The sequence below is a fragment of the Sycon ciliatum genome, chromosome 5 (genome assembly GCF_964019385.1).
Source record: "Sycon ciliatum chromosome 5, ocSycCili1.1, whole genome shotgun sequence".
NCBI classification, from domain to species: Eukaryota; Metazoa; Porifera; class Calcarea; order Leucosolenida; family Sycettidae; genus Sycon; species Sycon ciliatum.
This window is the reverse complement of record NC_088647.1, coordinates 33,537,329-33,563,089: the sequence shown is the minus strand read 5'-3', so window position 1 is coordinate 33,563,089 and position 25,761 is coordinate 33,537,329. Positions and strand designations below refer to the sequence as shown.

Sequence of the window (25,761 nt, the reverse complement as noted above, 5' to 3'; positions counted from 1 at the left end):
GTACAAGAGGCTATAACTCCATTGACAAAATATGGTCGATCAAGAAGAAGCTATTTTTACAATTCTTTTCGTGTTGTGTTCTATTTTGGTTGTGGCACGGTTTTCAGTCCATTTCCCGTCAGTGTCTGTTTTGAATATACCTATACAGTAGAGTACATGTACCTACACGGACTATATCGACCTGAGAATCATTCTCTTTCATGACCGTAAATCAAAAGTAAGATTTCAGGGGGCGCCACGAGTACTGTCATACATGCACATGTACTTGCAAGATTGCAAGATTGGTGACAGCAAGGACAGCGTAACCATGTTCGCATATTCTTGAATAGCGATGAGTTGGAGGAAGAAAATTGACACCCGAGAAATGTAACACAGAAGCCGTTGGTAAACTCGGTTAAAACTTTCGCAAAACGTTACTCGACTTCAAAAGAGAACCAATGATGAGAAGGCTTCATAGGCTTCTGTGCTACGTGGGGTGATTGCACAGGCAATAACTATAAACTTTGATCAGTGCAATCAGGCAAAATAATACGAAGCGCAAACGAGGTCATCATAGAGTTTCGGGTTGGGATCTGGTGCACAGAGATATGGTATGAGGCAGGGCAGGGTATAGGGGGGGGGGGTACAAGGGGTAAACAGACCATGGGCTGGTTTTAGTAATGTAGATGTATATCAGCACCTAGAATAGAAGGTCAAACGTGCACCTGCGCGCAAAATATGTACTAGAGCATACAGACTCTGGAGCAGGCCAGCGATGTTTAACAGCTCCAGAAGCGTAAAAATACTATCATACATGTAGCAGGACACCAGGAATTATCACCTTTCGCGCCTACTAGTATTGCACACGTGTACATGTACAATGTACAATGTACAATGTACAATGTAGCTATCATGCCTGGCTTCGTGGACGATGAGGCTTCATTTCCCTCTTAGTATTCTAGCCATACAGCTCGCTGCCGTTCTCTTGCTGACCGTCAGAGCACTGAAGCAGGCTGTAAAATACACCACAATAGCAGACATCGAAATGAGGGGAAGGAAGCTGTAAAAATTGGGATCCCATATGCACCACGTACATGCACATGTACACTTGAAATTTCAACACTCGTTTATCCCATGTGAAATTGGCGGCGGAAACGAGACCACTGCATCTGTTTTATGAAGTGCTTGGAGGGCGGACAGAAGGAGTGTTCGCGCTCCAGTTTATATTTTAAAATTCATTACGTTCCGAAATCACTGGGACAATTTCCGAATAAGTGTGTCACAAGAAACCGGTCTGGATTCCAAACTAACTAAAATGTATAATTATGTTCATGTGCATGTCCGTGTACATACACTGCTGCCCAAAGAAATCCAACTTCATGAATAGAATAGCGCAGGGCGCTACGCATCCCTTGCACTACACACACTGGTCAGTGCACTCGAACGCGGCGGTACTATATTCATGAGGTTCGATTTCTTTTTCGTGAGGTTCGATTTCTTTTTAATGAGGTTGGATTTCTTTAGCCAGCACTGTACACTCATGTACAAGTACATGTGGTTAGTTCGACAGCATGAAACAAGGTGGAGGACACTGTGTTCGGAACCAGTGACCTTACTACAACCATCCACGGTTGGCAGGGCCCCGGTCCGTTGGGACCATCTGAACCATAATTATGGGTAAAAAAAACAAGGTTTATCTAATGGTGTATTGCACTAGTTATCCTCATGTACAAATATTACACAGCAATGAAGCAATCAAATCTCTTTCCGCTCCAAGTAACAGCGGAAAGAGATTTGATTGCTTCATTGCTGTGTAATATTTGTATTACTGGCAGGCTCTGTCCACTGGAAATTGAGCACTGTAAGCAGCATGTGCACTTTTAGACTACTGTCTATCATCATGTACATGTAACTTAGTGCTTGGTGAAAAGTATACTAGTACTTAGTAGTGCTTAGTGGTGATTTCCAGCCATCCCCTGCCATTCCGGGGGGGGGGGGGGCGTTTTTGTGTGGTGAAGATCAGGAAAGGGTACCCTAGCTTAAGCACCGCTCCTTTGCCTTGCAAGCGATGAGCGTCTACACGCTCAGTAGCACACTGCCTTTTTCACTTGTAAGTTCTATTGCAGTTCAATTTTCGAATTTTTGATTTCGGTAGTCTCTTGGCCTGGATTATTATTGAATGGTCGGGGAAAGAGTTGTCGCCGCGGCCAGGATTTGATTTGCCACGTCCGATTCTGCTCGTGATTTGAACACTGATGCACGGTCCCGTCAGGACCTTCTATCATCTTCGGATGGGCATACAATGTATAGTATTGTATTGTATTTTGTGTGTGTGTGTGTGTTTGTGTGTGTGTTTGTGTTTCAAAGCGTTACTTTTTGAGGATTTTTGGTTGACTAGAGACAACATTAAATTTTACTATCTTCAGCATATTTGTGAAACAAAATCTGGCTGAACTCTTCAGACTTACATGAGCTGCCTCGTCGCGCTGAACTCAGCTGAGATCGCAACACCTTTACAGCTAGGTTGGCTGCTCGTAGATCATCCTCGAGTTTCTTCAGGTGGTCCCTTGGCACTGACGTCACACCAAGGCCTATCCACAAAGGAAATACGGGTATATACATGTACATGTAGCACGAATAAGGCACAATCTTGGACAGGTGTTCTTTATGCATGCATGTTACCATGTCGATCGAGAGTTTTCATGCACGCAGTTGGCAATGAAAGGTTGTTTGTGCTAGCATGGCTCATACACCACAGCTTTTAATTGGATTTCGTGGATAATCTAACTTCCAAAGCCGTTCATGTTCTTAGGCTGAAATGAACATGTTGAACTTTAATATACATGATATTGTACTAGTAATATAGTACACAAGAATCGCAGCGCTACAACTACATGAAAAACACAAGGGAACAAAACAAAAAAGAAATGGAAGTAACGTTAGTGGTATTGACGGCTGACAATTCGCTAGTCAATCAGTCCAATGTCTTTGTAAAGTTTTTTTATTGTTTTGATCCTTATGAGCCACCTGGCAACTCACCCCGATCCACTGTAGGTAGCAAAGCTGGTGCTTGGGTAGTTGGAGGCAGGGTAGTGTCAGGCGGAGGCTGTGTGGTGGGCTCCGGATTATATCCCAGGTACACGTGACAAGAGTCCTGATCACAGCACGGTTCCACTGGGTGAACATGAACATCAGTAACATCACGGATCATTACATACATTGGACACTAGAGTTGTTTGTCACGTGACTGAATTTGTGTAGAACGGGTGATCATGATGGTCATGTGGACAGGAGAACCAACATGACCGACATCACGTGACCCATACAGGTAGATGCAGGGGTTGAGTGGAGTTGGAATCAAAAATAGCTGCCCTGCTTGGTCACGTCATAGATATTAACCCACTTTATACTGGGTTGCTTAATTGTAAAAACAAAAGCAAAAACAACAGCACAATTAAGTAAAACAAGCGTTTCTGAGACAGCAGGTTTACTATAGCAACAAGGAAGACTAATTGCACTGTAAGTATTTCCTAAATGTCGACGTGTATGAGTATAATGTGAAACGATGATCACAAGGCGCACAACGAATGGCAATTTCCCCCTTCTTTCACTTTTATTTGTTCATACAAGATTTGCTTCAAGTAGTCCCCATTGCAATGTTCGTAGAGTCACTGATGAATGTAACAAGAAAACAGATCTGAACAAATTCTCTCTTTCCCTTTTCGTTGTGTGCCTTGCGATCATCGTTTCACATTTTTACTCATACATGTACATGACTTCGACATTTAGGAAATGCTTCCAGGGCAATTAGTCGCCCTTGTTATAACACATTAGCAAACACTGTATTATTGGGTATTCGAGGAGTGTCGGAAATACAGAAAATGGCCTTGAAGACTAACGAACATGTAGTAATATGCTTTAGGTGATAGGCTTACTCCACTCCACGTGGGTCCTTATACATATACTACGTTGAACAGAACATGCAGTTTTGACTTCAACCAAACCACTGTGAGGGGGTTTGTGAGGCCGCTCAACATTCTAAACCCTTCATCCCTCCATTTAGGCCAGTATCTCAGTCTTTTTTTCTCTTTTTTTTACTATTGACACAGCCCTACTGGAAAACAGGTGGAGAACAAAAAGAAACGAGGAAAAGGACAAAACATAGGGGATGTAGGGACGAGGTGCTGATGTGCTGGGAGCAACTCAACCGACCAGAGGTCTCGGCGTCAGCGTTGCAACTAGGCATCGAAAAATGTGTGTGTGTGTGGGGGGGGGGGGGGGTTGCACAAGAACAACTGCAAAATGAACAGAAGCTAGAGTAGACCACAAATAATAACTTGGTGCGAAATAATGAGGAGAAAATAATGACGCCCAAAAGCGCTAAATACGAAATTAAGAAAAAGGAAAATAATAAACCACAAAGCGCTAAAGCTGCACCAAATAATAATTTAAATTATAACTAAACCCGGGAGAATGAAATTGAAGACACCACTGCAGCTGTACGTATGGTTGATAAATATGGTGGTAAAGACACACCTGGCAATATGGCGGTAAACACACGCTGCTATGCCGGATACCGCCAGCCATGCATCGACCAGGCGCCAGGCGCGAACTGATGGTGGTGGTGGTGAGAAGGAGAGCTCTGTGCCAGAACTTTGCAGCCTAGAGAGCGTGTGTGGGCAGGCGTGTGTTTACCGCCATATTGCCAGGTGTGTCTTTACCACCATATTTATCAACCATAAGTACAGCTGCAGTGGTGTCTTCAATTTCATTCTCCCGAGTTAAGCTCCGTATGAAGACATCCAAGAAGAAGATTGCCTGATGAGTCCAGCGGGGACGAAACGTACGTCGCAATCGAGCTATGTCGTTGCTGTGTCATCATCTATGTGCCATGCGCTACTTGATGTACCAGCCTGCTATGCCGGATACCGCCAGCCATGCATCGACCAGGCGCCAGGCGCGAACTGATGGTGGTGGTGGTGAGAAGGAGAGCTCTGTGCCAGAACTTTGCAGCCTAGAGAGCGTGCGTGGGCAGGCGTGTTTACCGCCATATTGCCAGGTGTGTCTTTACCACCATATTTATCAACTATAACTAAACTGGGTGGAAAACCAAGAAATCATAACAAACAAAACAAACTAAATAAAGAATTAATAATACAAAATTAAATAATAAAAGGTAAATGAAGCCCAATATCATCAGCAGAGCCGAACCAAGCAACATGACCCGTGCCACAGTCAGGAGTTCATCCGTAGAAGTCGGTAGCCATCAGCCAGTGTTGGTGCGTGAGGTACTTATGGACATCTTCTTTGAACGTGTGGAGCCGCTTCAAGCTGAGTGGAGCGCTTACAATTTCGCTTGGCAAGCTGTTCCATACTGAGACTAATCTGCCTGATGGACACTGTTTCTAAGACTACAGACACTATTCCCCTTCGATGTGAGGAGGATTTGGTCTGGTGCTCTCGTGGTTTTCAGGTGCTCTTGTCGCGTGCTGATGCTGAGACCATTGGTGAGTGGAGTGCTTCCAGATTCACCCACACGGCTACCCTGTAGCACCCATCATCCTCTGTTTTCTTTTGTCCCTTTCATGTTCTCCCGTTCACCCTTTCCAGGTGAGGCCGTGTTATTGAAATGAAAAGAAGAAAAAAAGATGGCTTACTTGAACCACAGTAACAGTCAATGACAATGTCCCCTATTTTTCATCCATTCTTTGCCCTCTTTTAGTGTCAGTTTATACCATTTCCTCCGAACACGATCGCCCCACCCCGCTTGACATCAGTGCTCTGACACTGTTCCCACTGTCTTATAGGCCTTGGCGGATAATGCTCGAAAAGGTGGCAGATTCTGCTCGAAAAGCAGTGAAATTGGCAGAACCATACAAACCTTATGGCGGGCAATTCCTCGAATTCTGCTCCATTTCTTTATCCACATACCAAACATGCATGAAACTTACCCGAAAAAGTACCGAATTCTGCCAATTTTTCTGCCGGCATTATCCGCCAAGGCCTACTGTCTTATTCTTAAAGCACGACTTAACATTTTTTTATAAAGTTCCATATGTTTCATAGATCATCCACGTGTTCATGAGATTGGTGAGGATAACTTCATGACTTACGGTTTACTGCACGCCCACTCAGTGGCTCGTGCGAGTAAGCGTCATTGTGTCTGTGAACATGCGAGGAAGGTGGTTGGTCCAGTACCAAATAGAGGTAGATGAAGTGCCGACCACGTCGCTTGATCATCACTCGTTGCTTCGAGCGATCACCAGGAACACTGGCTAGCAGTGTATCGTAGGAACTGTAAAGTTCCGGTCGGCTGACGAGTTCTAGGACGTGTTCCGAAAACGGCGTGTCTCCATTGTTGTAGTCTCGTGGCGTCCAGTGAATGGTGACCGCTGACATCGTAAGAGAAAACCCAAAACATAGCCAGCGGCAATTCAAATTGAATGGATTAAAAATGGTAGACGAGACTGGTGCAAATGCTCCATTCTTCGGATATCTGTATGCCCACGTACATTGTAGTTGCTAGAACTTGCGAGGCATTCAAACGGAAGCAGAGGTGTTCACAATAGTTATAATATTATGACTGTTACTTCGAAGTATGTCAGACTCACGGAATCCACTCTCGGTCACACATCGATTGTCTTCTGAACTTGGAGTGAATTGCTCCACAGGTTCAACAGCTGTCTTCGTGGTAGGAATCGTGTTGACTGATGATGCTGCATGGAGCACAATAATGATTTAATAATAACTATTATCTAACAAACAGTCGGTTTCATTATCTCGTAATTCCAAAACATGTTCTGGTCTTGGCAGTGTTGTTAGGGTGTATGATTCTGCTGATATTTGTGTCGTGGTGGCTGAGTCTCGCCTTGTTACGTAATTTTCTAATCTTGTATACTGTGTTATCTTTTGACTATCAAGTTTTTAGTTTTATTTATTTATTTTTTAAATTTCTCTGGATGTTAGCAGTCTTTTTTGTCTTGGGACTTAGCTTGTGCACATTTTCGCTGCGCTAACACTCCCCTCTTCGGTCCTACGTAACCATGAACCTTCCAAGTTGGAAGGCTGTTGGTTTGCGCTCTGGAGATGTGCTAGAGCTACATGCACATGTATGTCTCGGGTCGCTGAATGTCTCAGTAGCCTGTCAGTTTTGTGCCCTATTTTCGCACTTTCTACCTGTTTATCATCTTGTTACAGTCGTGGATAGTTGCAGCAAAACTAGTTGTCATGTGTTTCTTGTCTTTATTTACACATAAGTTAGTTTGAAACTCGGATGTTGAGCCATAAATAAATGTAGAAAGGAAAAGGATATATGGATACGAGTTAAGAGTAACTATCCATCACTGTAAATGGATTCTATATACAGTCAGAAAGTGCAATAACTAGGCACAATACTGACAAGAATACTGAGACATTCGACGTCCTGACACCTAGCTTCAACACATCTCCGTAGCGCTAACCGACAGCCTTCCAACTTGGAAGGTCCAAGGTTATGGAAAGACCAAAGAGGGGAAGGCAAGCGCAACGAAAACGAGCAAAAGCTACAGTCCCAACGGAACAAAGAATGTCGATTGTTACTGGACGATGACGAGACCAGTACGATGAACCGTGAGCTGATGAGCCGTCACGAACCATACGGCGAAACGTACGTCGTGTGAAACAACTTGTTTCGTAGCCAACTAGTCCATCACAATGTCATGCATGAGGAGTACTGTAGGAGTTTGGCTTTCGGCGTGTACAATTCGTTTTCGCAAAGCTTCCCTTTCTTTACTTATCTTTGATATTTATGACCCACCCAAGTTGGGTGGTGTGCTGCTTCGAATTGCAGTTAGACCGCTTTGTCAAATATCGTACTGGTCTCGTCATCGTCCAGTAACAATCGACATTCTTTGTTCCGTTGGGACTGTAGCTTTTGCTCGTTTTCGTTGCGCTTGCCTTCCCCTCTTTGGTCTTTTCCAATTTGGAAGGCTGTCGGTTAGCGCTACGGAGATGTGTTGAAGCTAGGTGTCAGGACGTCGAATGTCTCAGTATTCTTGTCAGTTTTGACTGTATATAGTATCCATTTACAGTGATTGATAGTTACTCTTAACTCGTATCCATAATTAAGTCCTTTTCCTTTCTACATAAGTTAGTACAATTTTTTTCTTTTGTTATTGTTTTTCTCCTTTAGAATTGAGTTTATTCATTGAGTTCCTTGATAATAATTTATTTTATTTTCGCTCGCCTTGCGCAACGCTCACTGCTCTTGGAGCATTTCGAGCACTCTTGGCGGGGTTTGCAGCTCTTTATAAAAATGATTTGCTTCACGGCAACGTATTTCATTGTGAAGAGCTGCGCTTCTATTCTCTGAGCTGTGCTGAGGAGCTCTAACAGAGCGAAACAGTTGCTGTCCACAGATTTAAAAACAAATAAATTTCACGGTTCGCGTGAGACTCGGCTGGAAGCCGAGTTTTCCGCATCCGCCGTGGGAACGCCACCACCCTCTAGGATCAAAGGCGCAGATGCAGCGCCTAAACGGTGGGAGGTGAGTAGATCAGACCCACCACCAAGTGGTCAAAGACCGAAATCCCATTAGCTGCATCCATGTTACCCTCGTGCCAGGCCACGAGTTCCCAATTAACTGTGGGTCGCAGCACGGCTGGAAAAATTCCTTCCGCTTCCAAGCAGGACTTGAACCTGGTACCCTCTGTTTCTCAATCCTGGTCTTAGACCATCCCACTATGCCTGCCTGTGTCCACAGATTTGAGTACTTTCAATTATAAAAAACAAGTGATTTGAAGTTTTTTGGTTTGGGTTTGAACATCTGGCTTTTACACATGAAGTATTTTGGTTCCTTCTCCAGTGTTTGCTTTATTGCATTTTTAATCTATTGTGTTAATTTTGCCTGTAAAAGAGGCTTCTTAGCTATAAAACATCTGTACTTGTTTATCGCTGCCTGATTGGACTGGCTAGCTCCCTTTTGTGTCATCGCTTTACCTTGCGAGCAAATTGTGAGCAAATGGTCCCCTCACTGCATCTGGGAATTCCCTAGTAAAACAAGAACAAATAATAATTAATAATAATCGTGATGTACCTCTATGCTATCTCTTGCTGGCTTTTGCACCATGACGGTTTGGGCCATCTGGTAAAAAGGAAAAATGTTCTGTTGGAAGAAATGTTTCGTGATGATCACTTTGTTGAACTCGGATGGTGAGCCAATTCAATTATGGCAAAAAAAGGAGAAGGACAACATGTTACGAGTTATGACCAACTGTCCACCAACGTAACCAGATCATGTACAGTCAGCGAGTGCGACACAATAGCACAAAACTGACAAGGAGTACTGGTTCCCTCTCGGGCCTTTTCGAACCTGAGCCTTCCAAGGTGGAAGGCTGTTGGTTTGCGCCTTGGAGCAATGTTGGAGCTAGATGTCAGGGCGCTGAATGTCTCAGTACTCCTTGTCAGTATTATGCAATTTTGTCCCACTCGCTGACTGTATAATGATCTGGTTACGTTTGTGGACAGCTTGTCTTATCTCGTAACATTTTGTCCTTCTCATGTTTTACGATGATTGCTTTCGGCGTGAAACTCTGATTTGAGATTGTTATACCTTTTTGGTTCAACCGGATTTTCGTTTGTATAGAAGCTCCCCACGGCGTGCATTGAGCACTTTAATCCGTTTTCTAAGTTCCTCTGATTCATTGACATAAAACGTGCATGTATACTTCTAAGTATGTATCTGTAGATGCGAGAGGTCATTGTCTCTCTCCGTAGGGACCAAAAGTCTGTGGCAGATAGGCGATTATTCTCACAGCATGAATGAAACAGCTTCTGTGTCATTCACCTTTAGCCTTGATATGCCAAAATAATATTCCTCAGTTCAGTCCAAACGTCAAGAAATGACAGGTCGTTTATTCCACGCATTTTTGGAGCTACGTTCAACTGCACTAAGGTTGTACTGTAACAGCATGCCGTTGTGAATCAATGAACTGCTCACGCCGTTACGCAGTCTTGCAACCATAAACCTCCAGTATGCAGAGACCCTGTACAACTGCCACCATCATTAATTCGAGAGGCCGTATTGAACCACCTAAGTAATTCTACACAGTCATTCTAGGCAGAATCACGATTGAATTTCGGAATCTTTAGTCTTTTTTTATCTGGAGTGGCAGAGTGTTTTTGTTCATTCTCCGAAAACGCAAGTAGGTGAAGAAATTGGTGGTAGCTGCAGTTATTCTTCTGTGAACAAGGTGGTCTCCACACACAAGTACAATGAGCTACGCGTTCGCCACGGCATCCATGGTTGCCATGCTGCTCGCCGTGATTTGGCAGCCAGCACTGACTAGAAGTCTGAGAGCGGAGCCAAATGGCACTGCGGACCATGAACCAGGTAAGAATTGAGGAGAGAACGAAGGCTGTCTTAACCTTTAAGCTATAGAGTAACAATTGATACGGTATACCACTGTTCAATCCATGCTGTCTTCATGTCCGTACACTGAGACTTGGCTCACTATCATGTACAATGTAGCTTTATCTAAAAGAACAAAAGGTTAGACAGTTATCTAAGCCTTAAGATCCTGAAGCTGCCTAGAGTGTTCTATTTACAGTAAAAAATCACTTTCTTGTGAGACTGGTCTGGAAGCCGAGTTTTCCGCATCCCCTGGAACGCCACCACCTGCTTGGATCTTGTCCAGTAAGCAGAGCCAGTAATACAATACTAACAGAGGAATGTCAAGAATAAGTCCTTTTCTGACGGTACTGGGAGTTTCAGGCAGCATGACCATGCAGCCTGATGATGAGTGTTTCTTAAAACTAGCATGAACCTCCGAGTAATGGCATCATTGCCGTGTGAGTTTTGTAAGAGTAAAGAGTAAAGTTACATATTTCCAGGCCAGGAACTCAGATACTCTTTTGTTAGTGTGAAGGCTCTTTTAAGTGCAACAAAATGTACTTGTAGCTGATTGAAAAACAACTACATAAGTATGTACCCATCTGTGGATGGATGCGTGTGTGTGTGTACATGTATGTGTATGCTTGTACATACACCCAAATTGTGTGCACGTGGGTGCATGCATGGGTGCGTGCAGGCGTGTAGCACAGAATGAAAAGTGTTAATTAACCCATTGAAGCCTGTTACCGTCCATAAGCGTCATCACGAATGACGCTCCACTCATACTGGCCAGAATGTGTCATTTGCTGTGTTTTCAACAGGAAATGGATCGTGCATGACTGCTGTTCTCCGGCTTCTGCCGATCAGAACGCACAGCGTTGAGAATACTGAGCTGCTCCTGAAAAGCATACCGCCACCGGTGGATCAGCTAAACGCGGCCAGCGCCAATCTCCCGATCCTCTCCGCACTGCTAGGTGGCCTCGCGCCAGCCAAGATGCTCATAAAGTGCCTCAGTTAGTATCTATGTTCATAATCTAAGCCACTACAGCAGGCGTCGGAGTCATGCAGCTCCTCATCCATTACTACAGTTCCGCTTGGTGAAATCCAACCCAGACCAGAGTGCACATTAATAATTAATTTTGGCGCAGTCAATTTTCCCGGCCCTTGACGCCCTGGATATGTAAGGAATGCACCTGAACATACATGTGCACAGCCATGTACGGAAATTCATACAATGATGACTGTAGGCAGAACTGGTACATGGCGCCAGCTTTGCACTTTGGGTCGGATTTCACCGAGCGCAACTGTAGTACTAGTATCTGAATATCTGAGCGACGTGTTGTGAACGTGTTAGGCACCGGCGGATTATGCCGGCATATTTATTGGCATAATTTGGTGGTTGAAAATTTGGAGCATAATTTGGCATCCTCTCGGAGGTAGGAGCATGACTACATGATTGTACCACCGTTCTAGTATGTAGGCTATACAATTGTGTACAATGCACCTAAATCAGTGATGGTGGTCTGCATGGTTACGGGTTCGGAGGTCATGCAGATAGTGTTTTCAATGAAAATCAGGGTGGAAATCATGGCAATACACTATTGTATGCTCGAACTAGCCTTCTTCCAAAGTTCTTTCTCACGTTGATACAGTACATGTGGCAGAAGATGCGAGTGAATCAGCCTTTATCAGGTATCCTGGCCCCTGGGGCGGACGAGATAGTGACGGGTAGTCCGCAAAACTCCGCGTACATGTACATTATGCATGTTACGAAGTCATGACGTCTGGATTTTAGCAGCCATGACTGGGCGCTGCAGGCTATGGATATTGCTCTCATAATTAAAAAAACACTTGAAGAGGTATAGTTGATGTTCGTCCATTATGGAAGTAGAGGTGGAGCTACGGGAGAGATGAGCTGATTATTCGCAGGGTGAGGGTGACATCGGTTGGACGAGTATGGCGATCATGAAGGCAGTTGAACATAGGGAGGGCCCAAATATGCTAAAACATTTCGCATATTTTGCTTATCGCATATTGGCCACTTGCTTCAAAATATGCTTCGAAATCACGCAAAAGCAGAAAACACATGCTCGAAATATGCTCGAAATATGAACTGATATCAGTGATAATAATAATCGAATTCTTTGCCCCTTGTAGCAAAATATGCTACATTTGGTACAATATGCTAGATTTGCTACTTTATGCGACCCTTGAGTCGCGGACACTCTCTTCTCGGGTCAATTTTTCGGGGCCAGCCCCGTGTTTGGATGAGCATTTTTCCTTCCGGGCTAAGTTTGGAAGTGTTCCCTGACCGAGGCCGTGGTTAGTTTCCGTGTCCATTTCCGCAATCTGCCCTATAATTATGCGAATTCTTTGCTCTTTGTAGAAAAACATGCTCCATTTGGTACAAAATGCTAGATTTGCTACTTTATGCGACCTTGTGTCAAAAGGACCAAAATATGCGAAAATATGCGAAAGCATATTCGGGCCCTCCCTAGTTGAACATGATCTTTTTCAAAGGTAACTCAAACTAATTTGACATTGAATGAAAAAATCTTTTCTTTTGCAAAAGAAGTCCACTAATGAATACTGAGAAGAAGTAATGCTTTCTCTTTTCCATGTTGATCTCTAGCATGCAGGGACACCTTGGTATGGGGATACTCATGTAATATTTTGTTGTACTTATGACCACTTGCAAGTATGAAAAATGCACAATTTTCCGAACTTTGGCGCTCCGTAAGTACAACAAATTGAATATGTATCCCGCGTGCCAAAGCATAATTTCATTTATTACTGCTTTCTATCTGCATTCGCCACCTTTTCATTGGGCAGATCTGCCCGTTTGGTTTGCGAATTGAAATAAACACAACAACAACAACAACATAATATGAGGATTTTGCGAGCATAATGCGAGAATCCATGAAGGCATAATTCCATAATTTCGCGAGCATAATCCGCCGGAGCCTAGAACGTGTATGTTCATGCATTTCAATTATGTGTTGTAAACTTTCTACTGAGAGAGTGTGAATGTATTCTTATGTGTATGTACCTACGAATACACTCATGCATGCAAAAGGCCATACGATTCTCACAGCACTACATTTTATATCACATTGACAGTGAAACATGGATGGTACATGTGACTCGTAAAACAAAGACAGTTGCACCTTTGCATATACTAGCCAGTGATACGTACATTGTAGATTACCGGCGCTGGATTACACCTCAGTAACACCATTTTGCCTGAAAAACTGCTACGAACTGATTTTGCCACATTTCATGCTGCGTGAACACAGCCGGTCAGTTGGAAGCATGTGAATCTCATCATCCATGCAGCAATGCAGGAGCGTGTGTCTTCGCAGCGTCCGAGATGCATCAGGGCCGCTACCAATGCCACTGCAACCCTGGTCACACTGGCAGATACTGCCAAATAGGTGAGTACTGTCACAGCGCAGCTGGCACGATCCTGAACGCATTTTAGCAAGGTATTACATCTGCACAATGCAAGCATTTTCATATTGGAATGAAAGTTGTAAGCATGTGAGTTGATGTGAATTTGGAGCGCCAGGTGCTTTGTGTGTTATGAACTCCTAGTACCGTACCTAACTGATCACAATGAACTCTAGTCTAATGAGCATTGAGGCATATTGCAAGTCAGCATGCTGTACATGCAACTGCTATAAGTGCATGGAGCTTTCAGTCTTCGATTTGAAACAACTCTGGAGCAGTTCAGTACAGCGTATCATGCATATGCACTGCTTCTTCACTCATACTCAAAGCTTCCTCGACATTACATACAAATGAGCTTAGTCTCAGCAGGGGGATCGCTGCACTGAACAATCATGAACAAGAGATAGAGATACACTGTACTCGAGAAGGTACAGTGTAGTTCATTTGACAGGCTACGTCATGTAACAGTTAGAGAGGTTAGGTCATTACGTCATAAACTGGTTTGGCCATTCAATCGAAACCTAACTCGTTATACCATAAGATCGTACCTAATAGTTGCGCCATATCATCGTGACCTGGATGTGTTTGTACGAAGTGACATCACAAATACTGAACTACAGAATTAGGACGATTCGATAAAGGCCTATTACTTGAATCACCAAACATTGAAATGGAGTTCGTAGGTTAAGATCAAGATATGGCGCACAACCGTGTCCCTATCTGCAGTGCAGTGAAATACCCAGCACAGATTTAATAATACTAAGAAAACGATCTTCTTCTGCTTGCGAAGCCCTAGAAATCCCTCCAGAATACTTCTTGTATTCTCTATCCTTACATACATACTTATCCGTACCTACATCATCTCACTTTTAAATTATTAATACCTCCATTTCTATTTAATAATCTCTCGATCTCGATCTCGTTCTCTGATTCTCTATTTCTCTACGTACATTATCTACAAGTATCTATCTCGTTATCTGTCTCTCTTTCCATCTATGGTTCTCATTTTTCTCTCTCTTTCTTTCTCTTTCGCTCTCTCTCTGTCTCTCTTTATCTGTCTCTCTTTTGCTCTCTCCCTCTTTCTTTTTCTCTCCCTCTTTCTCTCTCTCACTCTTCCTCCCTCTCTTTGTCTATACCGTTCTCTCTGTCTCTCTCGGCCTCTAACGTTCTCTCTTTGTCTCTTTATGTCTCTCTGTCTCTGTCTCTCTGTCTCTGTCTCTCTGTCTCTGTCTCTCTGTCTCTGTCTTTCTTTTTCTCTCTTTCTCTCTCTCACAGCCACGCCATCTTGTACAAGACAACCCTGTGCGAATGGCGGTACTTGTGAAACAACAGCATTGTCATACCGGTGCCACTGTATGCCATTCTACTCCGGGAAGCATTGCGAGAACAGTGAGTGATTGCGTATGCGGTACGTGCTAGACGTGAACGATAGGTAGATCGACAGACGAAAAAGAGATTACTCCTTTGAAGTCTTTTCGCATTATGTGAATGCATATATTATACTTGCAACTGTATCTACCTAGGTCCAGGCAATAACTCAAATGATTTCCATTATTCGTGGACCATTGCGGAACTAGTTTGAAGCCCACAATTGTAAAGGAACACCCAAAACCTACTCTAAACATCTGGGTCCCTCTCTGCCATGGGGAAGTTGGAAGCCTTCCAATTTCGCATCTTCCCTTATCGCATCTTTGGGTCATCTGCGGATCATCTGCAGGTCTCCAAGATGCCCCCAGCAGCACAAATCCTGACAATGATAATGTGAATGCAGATGTCTCTTGTTAGATTCAGCATACTGAGGTGTAGCAGTGGAGAAGTATTTGAAGTCTAGCGCTGGGAGGCATTCACCATCCATGTAATCGGTTATTTTCTGCCATCTCCTATACGTTCATTTGACCATAGAATGGATCGATGAGGAGATGTTTAGTTCACTTTCAACAACAGTTAACAAAATTGCTAAGGACCTGACGCATCATAAGCAGCACTCCCGGCACCATCACGCCAAGGCGATCAGCCAGATGGAAACGATTCTAAAAAACCTGGAGCGAAAGATAGTTTTCAACATCACGTCGAGCCTAGCTGAGCTGAACTCACGTGTGGTGCAATTGGAAGCAGAGCATCAAAATGAGGTCAGTGGCAGCAACACTAATACGGTAAATTGTACTGATACTTGAGACTCAAACCCGCATTGCCATTCAGAAACCATCCATTGATGTTTACAATGGTCTACAGTCCATTCATAAAAAAATGGGTCCTGGCTCTGGCGAGCTCCCGTATTTGGCGATTTTTCGTGATTTCATCGTACACAGTGCAGTGCTGCGAACTTTGAAATTTGAAAAAGGGTCCAAAAAGGGTGCCTGAACTGGGGTTCGAACCGCAGAATGCACTGTTGCAGGCGGGGTCAAACGGCCTGGATTTTGATGGTTTTTCCCAATTCAGTGCTTTTGGGGCAAAACCTGGCCGAAATCCTATTCTTGCTATGGCTTGCTTTTTGGACAAAAAAACTTCAGAAACATAATTGGAAGAGGATTCCATATGGGATTGCAGAAAAAAATTCTAAAAAAACTCAACGTTTGACCCATTTATGGCCAAAAGCTAGAAGTTCATTTTTTTCTGAATGGACTGTAGTAATGGCGTTTTGGGGTACTTGTGTGTTGTGTGTGTGTGTGGGGGGGGGGGGGTAATCCTTAGCCCCACACAAGATCCAGTGGCAGAAAATCCATCTCCACTAAGAGTTTCTTGCTTCTCGCAATCAGCACCAATCTATGCTCAGCAGATTACCCAGTGGATCGTAGACCTAGGGTGGACCGTTTTGGGTTTCCTTCGAGTAGTATTCTATTTTTGCTGTCATGTTCGTAGACGCGGCCAATTTAGCTTTCTCTAATCCTTTAGATACTGTGTGAAAAGGATCGTTTTTCCCTCTATATGTACAAGGATACCAGCGGCGAGTTGTGTCGAATACATACTGCCTGTGGTCGCATTACTGCACAATCGTACCCAAGGCAAACTAAACACATCCGCAACCAGCCCACTATTGTGAGATGAATATTGCATAGCGGTTGTGAATGATCCTGTGCAGTGTAACATAGACATGTTTGTAAAGGCTTGAAGCCGAAGTAGGTGTAACTGAGCATGCAGAGAGACGTGGGAGTACTACTTTACGTGCTCCAGGTGGATTTTGTACATCATGAAAGCATTCCAGGTGGATCTAGTGTGAGCGAACTGGGTAATTGCCTTTTCAGGCCAAACAAATATAACAGGATCCTTTAGACCTTGGGCAAGTAAAATCCTATGTTAAGGTTACCAACGCACCACTGCCTTCTTGTTTCCTGGGTCATTTCTTATCTGCACAGCCTATGATGGTCACTACACCAGCCTATATCCCAACTCCACAAGGTAAATGTACATTTACATAGAGATCTATTTGAAAATGGGCAAGAAATCATGTGTTCAAGTTTTTGAAGATAGCCATGGCCAGTTCTGCGCATCACATGGCTACACTCCAGCACATTGGACAGCTCCCGAAAACAATGGCGATGCATGCACCCCATGGTGTAAAAATAGCCTTCATTATCTGTCTGTACAGAAAAATGCGATGAAATGCTTGTGATACCTTTCCCTCCGACTAACTTATAAATATTTGTAAGTTATACTTTTGCATAATATTTAGTGGTGACCTGATATTTGCATCGAGTGTCTAACACGCTTATACCATCGTAACACTCTTGGTTTTTGTGAGTTATAATTATTATGTTGCGCCTTGATCCGTGAAGGGTGGTTGCGTTCCTGCGGATGCGGATAACTCGGCTACTAGCCGAGTCGTATGCGAACCGTTAATTTTTTTTGTTGGTGTGGTTTGCTTCTCTCTGTAGCGTCTACCACAGATGTTGTTGTTGTTGTGTTGTTGTTGTGTTTATTTTAATTCGCAAACCAAACGGGCAGATCTGCCCAATGAAAAGGTGGCGAATGCAGATAGAAAGCAGTAATAAATGAAATTGGGGACTGATGTAATTAGGATAGAGGTGGAGAAAAACTGTCATCGACAGTAGTGAGCAATGCTCACGAAGGGATCGTGGTCCATCCGGCGTTTTCATAGGCAGCACCAGCTACGGACCCTTCACTGCCTACTGTGATCGAGTGACCGATGGAGGTGGCTGGACTGTGTTTCAGAGGAGAAAGGATGGCTCAGTAGATTTCTTCAAGGACTGGGATGCGTACAAGCAAGGCTTCGGATCAGCTGCTGGTGAATTCTGGCTGGGTTTGGATATAATTCATTCCTTGACTTCACAAGCTGATCAGAGATATGAACTGCGCATAGACATGATTGAAAGCACATCAGAAAGCAAGCTAGCAATCGGATATTCCTCGTTCAGAGTCCACAATGAGAGCGATGGGTACCGGTTGCTTGTGTCCGGATTTTCCACCTACACAAGTGATACGACATTGGGAGACTGGATTGGCAAGCACAACAAAATGCAGTTCACCACATTTGACCGCGACAATGATCAGTTCACAGGAGGCAACTGCGCTCGTGCCTACACCGGTGCATGGTGGTTCAAGCTATGCCAGGCAATCAATTTGAACGGCCCCTATCGCAGACATGGAAATGCGACTGGGGTCACATACAGCTTCCTTGGGCGAACCGTGTTGAGGCTCGTTGAACTGAAGTTTCGAAAGAAGGTGTGACGTGCACTACACATTGCCAGATATCGGAAGGAAGACATTACCACAGCTTCGCGCATCCAAGTAGACGGAGTATAACACATCAGTCGAAAGCCATTGTCCTTCGTTCTACTCATGATGCTCGGCATCGATATATTTTGGCACTTTCTTCCTTTTTCGCACTCATCCATGTATCCAGTTACAAATATATAATATGGTGACGTCATTCCTTCTAGTTCCCAAACATGCATGCTCATCTGCCTATCTAAGCTATGTGTGTGCACTCACGCCATGAAAGGTTTCCCCTTTTTCGAGTAATGCCTGATATAAATTCTCTTCCAAATCGTTCAAAATCAATAAATGCCCTCCTTCTCAATTCCGGTGTCCAGAAGCCTCTCATTTCAAACTCATAGCATTTTCTCACGTTTTCACTCGAAATACACGAGTGTGTGTTTTCCTGCTGAAGCCTTGTTATCTCATTATCCTTTTTGTATCTGTGTCCCAAAATCTTGTGTGACGGTTCTTTCGGCTTGATAATTCCTGGTTTAGTGTTATCCGTTGCGCAATTGTAGGTGTTGGAAGCTGTGTACATTCGTACGCGTGACCCTGTGCTATGCAAACCGGACGAAAACGCATCACTGACACCATTCATGCATTACACAGGCACCATCCTATTCATCCACACAGCTATCAAATTCGTGAGTCACTACCTTTCTCACACACACAAAATTCACGCAAAAGAAAGGCATAAACTTCGCTATTTGTACTTGCTCGCTACTATATTCATACTTTACCCGTGAAACCATTTACATGTAAGCTATAATGGGGTGTTTAGTTCATTACGTACATGTACATGTACGTGCCGGCATTCCACTGATGATAATCACGAGAAAATGTTATGAAGTTAAATTTCTTCATTTCCGATGTTGTTCTGGGTCCACAGTCACATTTCTGTAATCCTATTCATTGCTACTTTGCGACTTTTGTACCCTCCTGAAAAACCTTACGCTCACCATGCTCAAATCTAGTGGTCTCTTTGCTACCAGCACTGAACACAGCACTTCTTTGACATCGTGAATACAATGACAATTATTGAAAATGACAAAATGCTGCAACGACAGCGATCGACTTCAAGTTCTCTCTGGCGGAGCTAAGCCGATCGTGCGCTTGGCGATTTGGCAAGTTTGGCTTATCTTAGACAAGCAAGAGATATGCCATTCAAACCGATATCAAAATTAATTGTCTTTGACAGTGCATGATTCTGCTGTGGCTAACCATCTGGTCCAGATTAGTGATTGTTGTTCCAGTCATACCGATGATTGTTTCCCGTTTGTCCTCGTTCACGTAGCCAAAGATATTTGCGTGTTTTGGAGTCCATCTACATCTTTACCACTAAGTCGGTCCTGTGTGTTAAGAAGAAGAATTTGTTCACACTGAAATTGTTTGTAAATTTAGATCGGTAGTTCTGTCATGTTTGCACGGTTGTTTTCTGGTTGTGAATTTTCTCATTTTTTTGTCACCTGATGTTTTCGGATGTTTTCGTTGTTATAATAATTTCTCTCAGGTTCCATTTGTTCGCGCTGGATAGGCTCTAATTTATTACTCTGCAGTTGCGTAAAAATATTGTGTTTGATGAGATTGCCTCGAAAACGTTCAAAGACGTTGCATACATGTACTTTGAAGTACAGTGTATTATGACAAGTAGATTTTGCTCATAGGTGTTGTTCTGAGTGCACAACTTACTCTTTCCATATGATGTTTATGGAGAAGTCGAGTCGTATCTCCCATTTCTGACTCTGAACATTTTGCTCAGATTCGTTTGATTTCTACTTCCAACCTTGTTTCCTTTTATGACGAGTAGAGCAACGTACCTGTACATGTACCTATAACAGCCTGATTTCCTGGTTTCTTCAGTCAGTTTTGAGTCTCACCAGTGTCACATCTGGCTGCGGCCAACTACCCTTCACTTTGTGTGTTGTTGCTATTGCTGTCTATGTCTCTGTGTATGCCAGTATATGTGGAGCGAGAAGGAATCAGAGCGTTTCTGCTGTGACTGAATTTCACGGTTTGACCGATCATCAGACTGCAAAAGCTATCAGGTTGCTGTCTTCGTTCTTTCAAGTCTGTGTACATTGCATGACATGACATGACCAGCACGTAATCGGTGCCCGGGACGGGTGGTCCTGCTATGGACCATATTTCGAAAACACGTGACCCACCCAACTCGCGCAAAGCGGTGTCCTTTGGTGAATATTGTTATTTCATTTCCGGCCGAATATTCCGTTTGGCTGGACCACCTGAACATCTGGTCTACTGTCGTCATACAGCTGGGTTGTGAGGTCTATGTACATGTGGCCGTTATCTCTTCCATTATCCATTACCGTGACACTATCTTGACCTTTTCGTACTCGTCAAGTTTTGCCCATTGTTATACATGCATACATCCACAAAGGACGAAACAGTTCTGTCCGCAGATTGTGCATACATGCACATGTAAGTTATACAGCTAGGACCGGGGATCCTTTTGATACTACTTCAAATTTCAGGCTTGTTCACGATCACTGAGCAGCGTAAAGTACCCGCGTGGATTAGGTATATACCAGTGTATGTGTATCATTTTCCTCGCAATGGCAGTAAAACGAAATGACGACACGAACGGAAAGACCTGCGGGCAAAGTAGGTTAGGGTTTGTTCATTGTTGAAGTTCTGTACCTGGCGCTTCAGTGACACTTGGGTGCTGTGTTCCTGTGATGGCTGGCAGGTCGATGTTGCATTGCGCTTGATTTCCTTCAGGTGTGTAACAGTGGTCCACTGGAGAAAAAGGTAGAGCAATCACACGGACATGTGCATTGAATTGTGAGCGTATCAAATCAATTTCACTGCGTATTAAGTTAAGTTCAAAGGACCGGAGAGAGGAATTCAGGGAGGTGACTAGACTAACGTTATATTTTTGAATGCCTTATTCAAAGGGACCAATAACTTCATTGTCGTGGAATGGACTCAAACTGAATACAATGCGTAAAGAACTGAACATATTGAAGTTGACGAATTTATTGGCCTGCCCAAAGTTTGTTTCAACAATGCAATACAATCACTCACATGCAAAGACACCACGAGCCAGTACGGTATAGGTTGTCGGAGAGGGTAAGCTTTGGAAAGCATTGTCCCACGCCGCTGAATCCAAAGCGGCCACCAACATGACCTCGTGACTTCCCGTGTAGGAAATGTGAACATCTGCAGACAGAGCCGACGCATCCACGTTGTTCGCCACCACCGCGGGGAGAAGTCTTCCAGGACTGTGGGGAAAGTTTCTACTAATCATGATGCCTAGCCGTTGACTGGGCGGCTGAGCAATACGGTCCCAGGTGATACGTGCAGCTGTGTACAGGAGGCAGGCAACACCAATACGGCTCATTATCCCAATACCGATAAATATAAACAGATTGTACTGTATATACCCTTGAATTCAGATTATCCTACACGAGTGTAAGAGCAAACATTGAAATTATTAACTGAAGAGTCCTCAATAGAAACAACTTCGAGAATACGAACACGTTGTAATGTGTTTGTAGCACTTTCAATGCCATGGAGGTGAAGCAATTTGGTTCATCATACGTCTAGCACAGGTTGTAGGCACCAGTAATCGCTTCATCTATAAATTATCTCATCATGCGTCACTTCCACTACTAATTTATTATCAATTCGAATTTGTCTAATGGGAGGTCTAAGCACATACCTACACTGACCATCACGTGCTAACCATTCCTTCAGCCTCTACCATATGAGTACAGCTGCACTGTTAACGGCCCTTGTACAAATAGAAATACCATCCAGTTCATTGATGCACGTCTCTGGAACAGACTGCCACCCACCATGCGTTGTGACCCGAACCACGACCAGTTATGTGTCCTCTCAAACGTATATGCTCAGCGATTTGTAAGTTTTTCCCGCCTGCATTCATTTGCGTGGCAATGTCTGCAGTTTTCTGCAATAACTTAGGTTTGTGATTGTATTGTTTCTCCCTCTCTTTCCCAATGTTTGTATCATTGTGCTAAGTCCCTCACATAAGAGAAAGCGCTACCGCCTGTTTGTGCTCCGACTTTCAATAAATTCGACAACAACCACATCGACAATAACAACAACAACAACAACAACAACAACAACAACAACAACAACAAAAAGTAACAGACTAAGAGCATTAATGGACTCACCGAAGCCATCTCCAAAGGCTCCTTCGCCAGACCAGCTCAAAGGATCAAGGCCATCTGTTGCAGAAAAAGAGCCAAGGTGAAATAAATTGACTTGAGTTCAACTGTAACGCGACTGCAGCCCATCAATTTCGATGGCAAATTCGGAAGCAAATCATGTTTCTCAAGATCTGGAAAAGAAGTACATGCACATTTTCCTTTTCTCTCTCTCTATCTTTCTCTCTCTTTCTTTCCTTCTCTCTCTCACTCTTACACTCTCTCTTTCTCTCTCGCTCTCGCTCTCTCTATCTCGCTCTCTCACTCTCCTCTCTATCTCTCTATCTTTCTCTCTCTTTCTTTCCTTCTCTCTCTCACTCTTACACTCTCTCTTTCTCTCTCGCTCTCGCTCTCTCTATCTCGCTCTCTCACTCTCCTCTCTATCTCTCTCTTTATCTCTCTCTTTATCTCTGTCTCTCTCTCTCACCCTCTTACTCCCCCTGTCTCTATGTCTCTCATTCTCTCTCTCATTCTCTCTCTCAGCATGAAGCTGTACGAACGTCGCTAAGACAATCTGTGCTGTTAATGCTCCTCTGCGTCGCTATTTCATACAAGGTGTTGGTTGAGATTCCTCCTGGCACTGACCGTATAAATCAGGTAATCATAGATATGTTTTATGTACTTCACTAGAATTATGTTCTCATACCATTGTTCTCGTTCGAACCGGGTACACAACTCAGGGTCACGTAGTCCCACTTCCCAGACTCGCAAGTAAGGCTGAGGTCATCGTGGCAATGGGACCCTGGAATAATCCTGTGGAACGCAAAGAAGCAAGGATAAGCAGCAGGTATGGTATTGAGTCGATAATGAGTCTTCAGTGATCTAGCACCACATTCGTGGCACGCGCTATGTGAGTGTGCGACGAAATAGACAGAGGAGCAGGTCATCATCGTGTAAACCTTCTAGGGAATGTCCACCAGGTGGCTTACCTTTCTAGTTCACACGGTTTTCGGCGGGAAAGAAAGGTAGGTGAAGTGAAGGACTACATGCATATGCATGCCCGCTGCTAAATACCTCTAGAATAGTGTGAGGTCAAGTTAAAGTTAGTCCTTAGTACATTATGACCGTAGGGAGAAAATGTGTCGTAACTGAAGTAAAGATTATTATTATTAAAGAGATCTCCTGTCCAAGATTGCATAGCACGAAATTCAAGTCGTCTTGCACAATAATGAAAAAGGTGTATTATTATATCGGGTTTTCCTGGAAAGGCATTTATCACAGCTCATTTTTTTATAGAAGACGTACCATCAAAAATGGTGGACCATTATCGAAATTGACATTTCCTCACTTACCAACAAGCCGACAAGGCAAAGAGAAGGATAATCATTTTTCAAAACCGTAGGCCAGGTCTTGCAGTAGCTTCGCTGGTTGTAGGCTAGCTCGTAGTTCCCCTCGATTGTTGCAAGACTGCTAGCGAATATCATAACTCTGTGCACCGCCTAGGAAATGTTGTGTCTTATAGCCAAGGATCTTGCCCCTAGGCTTGCTTGATCACGTAAAAGGAAGCTCTGTGTAACATATGCTGCACTTCATCAATGGCCATCTGAGTGTGTGCTAACATATCGCGTACGGAGCCTGCATGGTATTCCGTGTTTGAGGGGCGAGAGATGGTTATGCACGGATGATTTTGACATACATGTATATGTACAACCTTACAACAGGGTGATAGGCCCGCCCCCGTGCCTGTACTGTAGCTATCAATCACAGCGTCAACCGTGCACAAAGACAGTGTAATTTTACACCCCCGTGCCATCAGCATGACACCCTTGGCTGAGAACATGATTGTGTCAGTGTCCTGCATTAGCAGAGATCAATCTGTCACATGTCTAAGATCATGAGTTGACGAAGCAGGATAATGATGGCAACGACAGGTACATTGTTCATGTAGGAAAGTGTCATTTTTAGGCATATTCTTCGACCAACACTGCGAACAGGAAACCCCGACAACCCGTACAACGTCTATCACGTTGTATCTCATGACCAACGTACGTGTATGTCTGCGGCCTCACAGTATCCAGGTAATGCGTTGAAGTGCAAATATTCTCTGTCTGCATCAGGCATATTCCAAGTATCTTTGCACAATTCAATGTCAGTCCAACACGATTGGCATATACATGTACATGAACATGGCTTTGATTTTAAACTGAATTCCTTACGTGCGAATGGGCCCCATGATACTTTCTCGATGTTTTCCTTTCACGGAACAATTGCATATGCCGATAATGATCCTGAAGTCAATACCGTTATAATCTTGTAGGATTCCCGTACTGCAAAGGGAGTTCTCTTGAATTCCGAACTCATTCATCAGCATGATGAAATAAAATGGACAGAGTGCACAATTCCCGGGAGTTGAAAGACTGAACCACACCACACAGAACGCAGTGTCATTTGCAACGAACTCAAGTCTCCCAAGCACTGTGCGACAATTATTGAGGCTTTATACGCACAAATGTCGGAGGAGATGTCTCTAGAAATATTCTGACCAGGTGTTGCTGTGAAGAATAGAGCACCGCAAGCCGTAGGATTAGGGCCTTTTCCTGTCACGTGCTTGATAGCCATCATGATTGTCAATTGGAAAACATTGAAATCAGAATCAAACTACTGGTGTGTGCTACGAGCCTTTCAGCAGCGAAGGCAAACTTATGTTTAGGTTTAGTTTTATCCACACCACTAGCGGGCAAGTGCGATATCTGTTTTCCAACAGCTGATGATAGTGAGAATCGACAGTGATAGGACGCTAGGACATTGCGTGTGACACGGGCTGATTGCCAACGCCCTGGTTTTGGGGAGATAGTGTGCATTTTTCCATACAGGCGAGAACCATCAGAATCCTCCTTGATCATCAATCATGTTGCTCATCACACATTAATGTAGATGTAAAAATAAACACAACAACACAACAACATGTACAGTTGCGCTCACTTGAATCCGACCCGACGTGGAAAGCTGGCGCCCTCAACGTCCACGGCCCTTGACGCCCTGGGAGTGGAATGAATGCGGCTGGACGTACACATGCACACATACAATGATGTAATCGGAACTGGTCCAGGGCGCCAG

At 43.8% G+C, this 25,761-nt stretch overlaps 2 protein-coding genes across 3 annotated transcripts; one reads left to right on the top strand and one right to left on the bottom strand.

The window, feature by feature from the left end:
- Positions 1 to 295: 295 nt before the first annotated feature.
- LOC135818401 (uncharacterized) lies at positions 296 to 24,351 on the bottom strand. 2 transcript variants are annotated; one of them, XM_065331760.1, is made up of 10 exons: positions 23,997 to 24,351; positions 23,351 to 23,457; positions 22,672 to 22,725; positions 21,560 to 21,838; positions 21,173 to 21,271; positions 6,591 to 6,695; positions 6,093 to 6,371; positions 3,019 to 3,153; positions 2,448 to 2,570; positions 296 to 982 (listed from the first exon to the last, which is right to left on the bottom strand). In XM_065331760.1, exons 1-10 carry the CDS (start codon positions 24,029 to 24,031, stop codon positions 975 to 977), a joined length of 1,224 nt encoding a protein of 407 aa, XP_065187832.1. In that variant the 5' UTR covers positions 24,032 to 24,351; the 3' UTR covers positions 296 to 974. The 2 variants fall into 2 exon arrangements, with proteins under 2 accessions (XP_065187832.1, XP_065187831.1); XM_065331759.1 differs by having other exon boundaries at positions 296 to 992; positions 23,997 to 24,350.
- On the top strand, positions 10,042 to 19,014 carry LOC135818400 (fibrinogen C domain-containing protein 1-B-like). The gene is made up of 8 exons (XM_065331758.1): positions 10,042 to 10,348; positions 11,170 to 11,361; positions 13,645 to 13,782; positions 15,074 to 15,187; positions 15,701 to 15,927; positions 17,152 to 17,194; positions 17,671 to 17,686; positions 17,836 to 19,014. The coding sequence occupies exons 1-8, from the start codon at positions 10,231 to 10,233 to the stop codon at positions 18,482 to 18,484; spliced, it is 1,497 nt and encodes a 498-aa protein (XP_065187830.1). The 5' UTR covers positions 10,042 to 10,230; the 3' UTR covers positions 18,485 to 19,014.
- Positions 24,352 to 25,761: the final 1,410 nt, after the last annotated feature.

Coding starts and splice junctions, on each gene's coding strand:
- LOC135818400 (XM_065331758.1), top strand. CDS start 10,231: ATGAGCTACGCGTTCGCCACGGCATCCATGGTTGCCATGCTGCTCGCC. Junction 11,362..13,644: donor GATGCTCATAAAGTGCCTCA/GTTAGTATCTAT, acceptor GCGTGAACACAG/CCGGTCAGTTGGAAGCATGT. Junction 13,783..15,073: donor TGGCAGATACTGCCAAATAG/GTGAGTACTGTC, acceptor TCTCTCTCACAG/CCACGCCATCTTGTACAAGA.
- LOC135818401 (XM_065331759.1), bottom strand. CDS start 24,031: ATGATTATCCTTCTCTTTGCCTTGTCGGCTTGTTG. Junction 3,154..6,092: donor GAGTGGGCGTGCAGTAAACC/GTAAGTCATGAA, acceptor ATGTTCACCCAG/TGGAACCGTGCTGTGATCAG. Junction 993..2,447: donor AGCGCGACGAGGCAGCTCAT/GTAAGTCTGAAG, acceptor TGTATTTTACAG/CCTGCTTCAGTGCTCTGACG.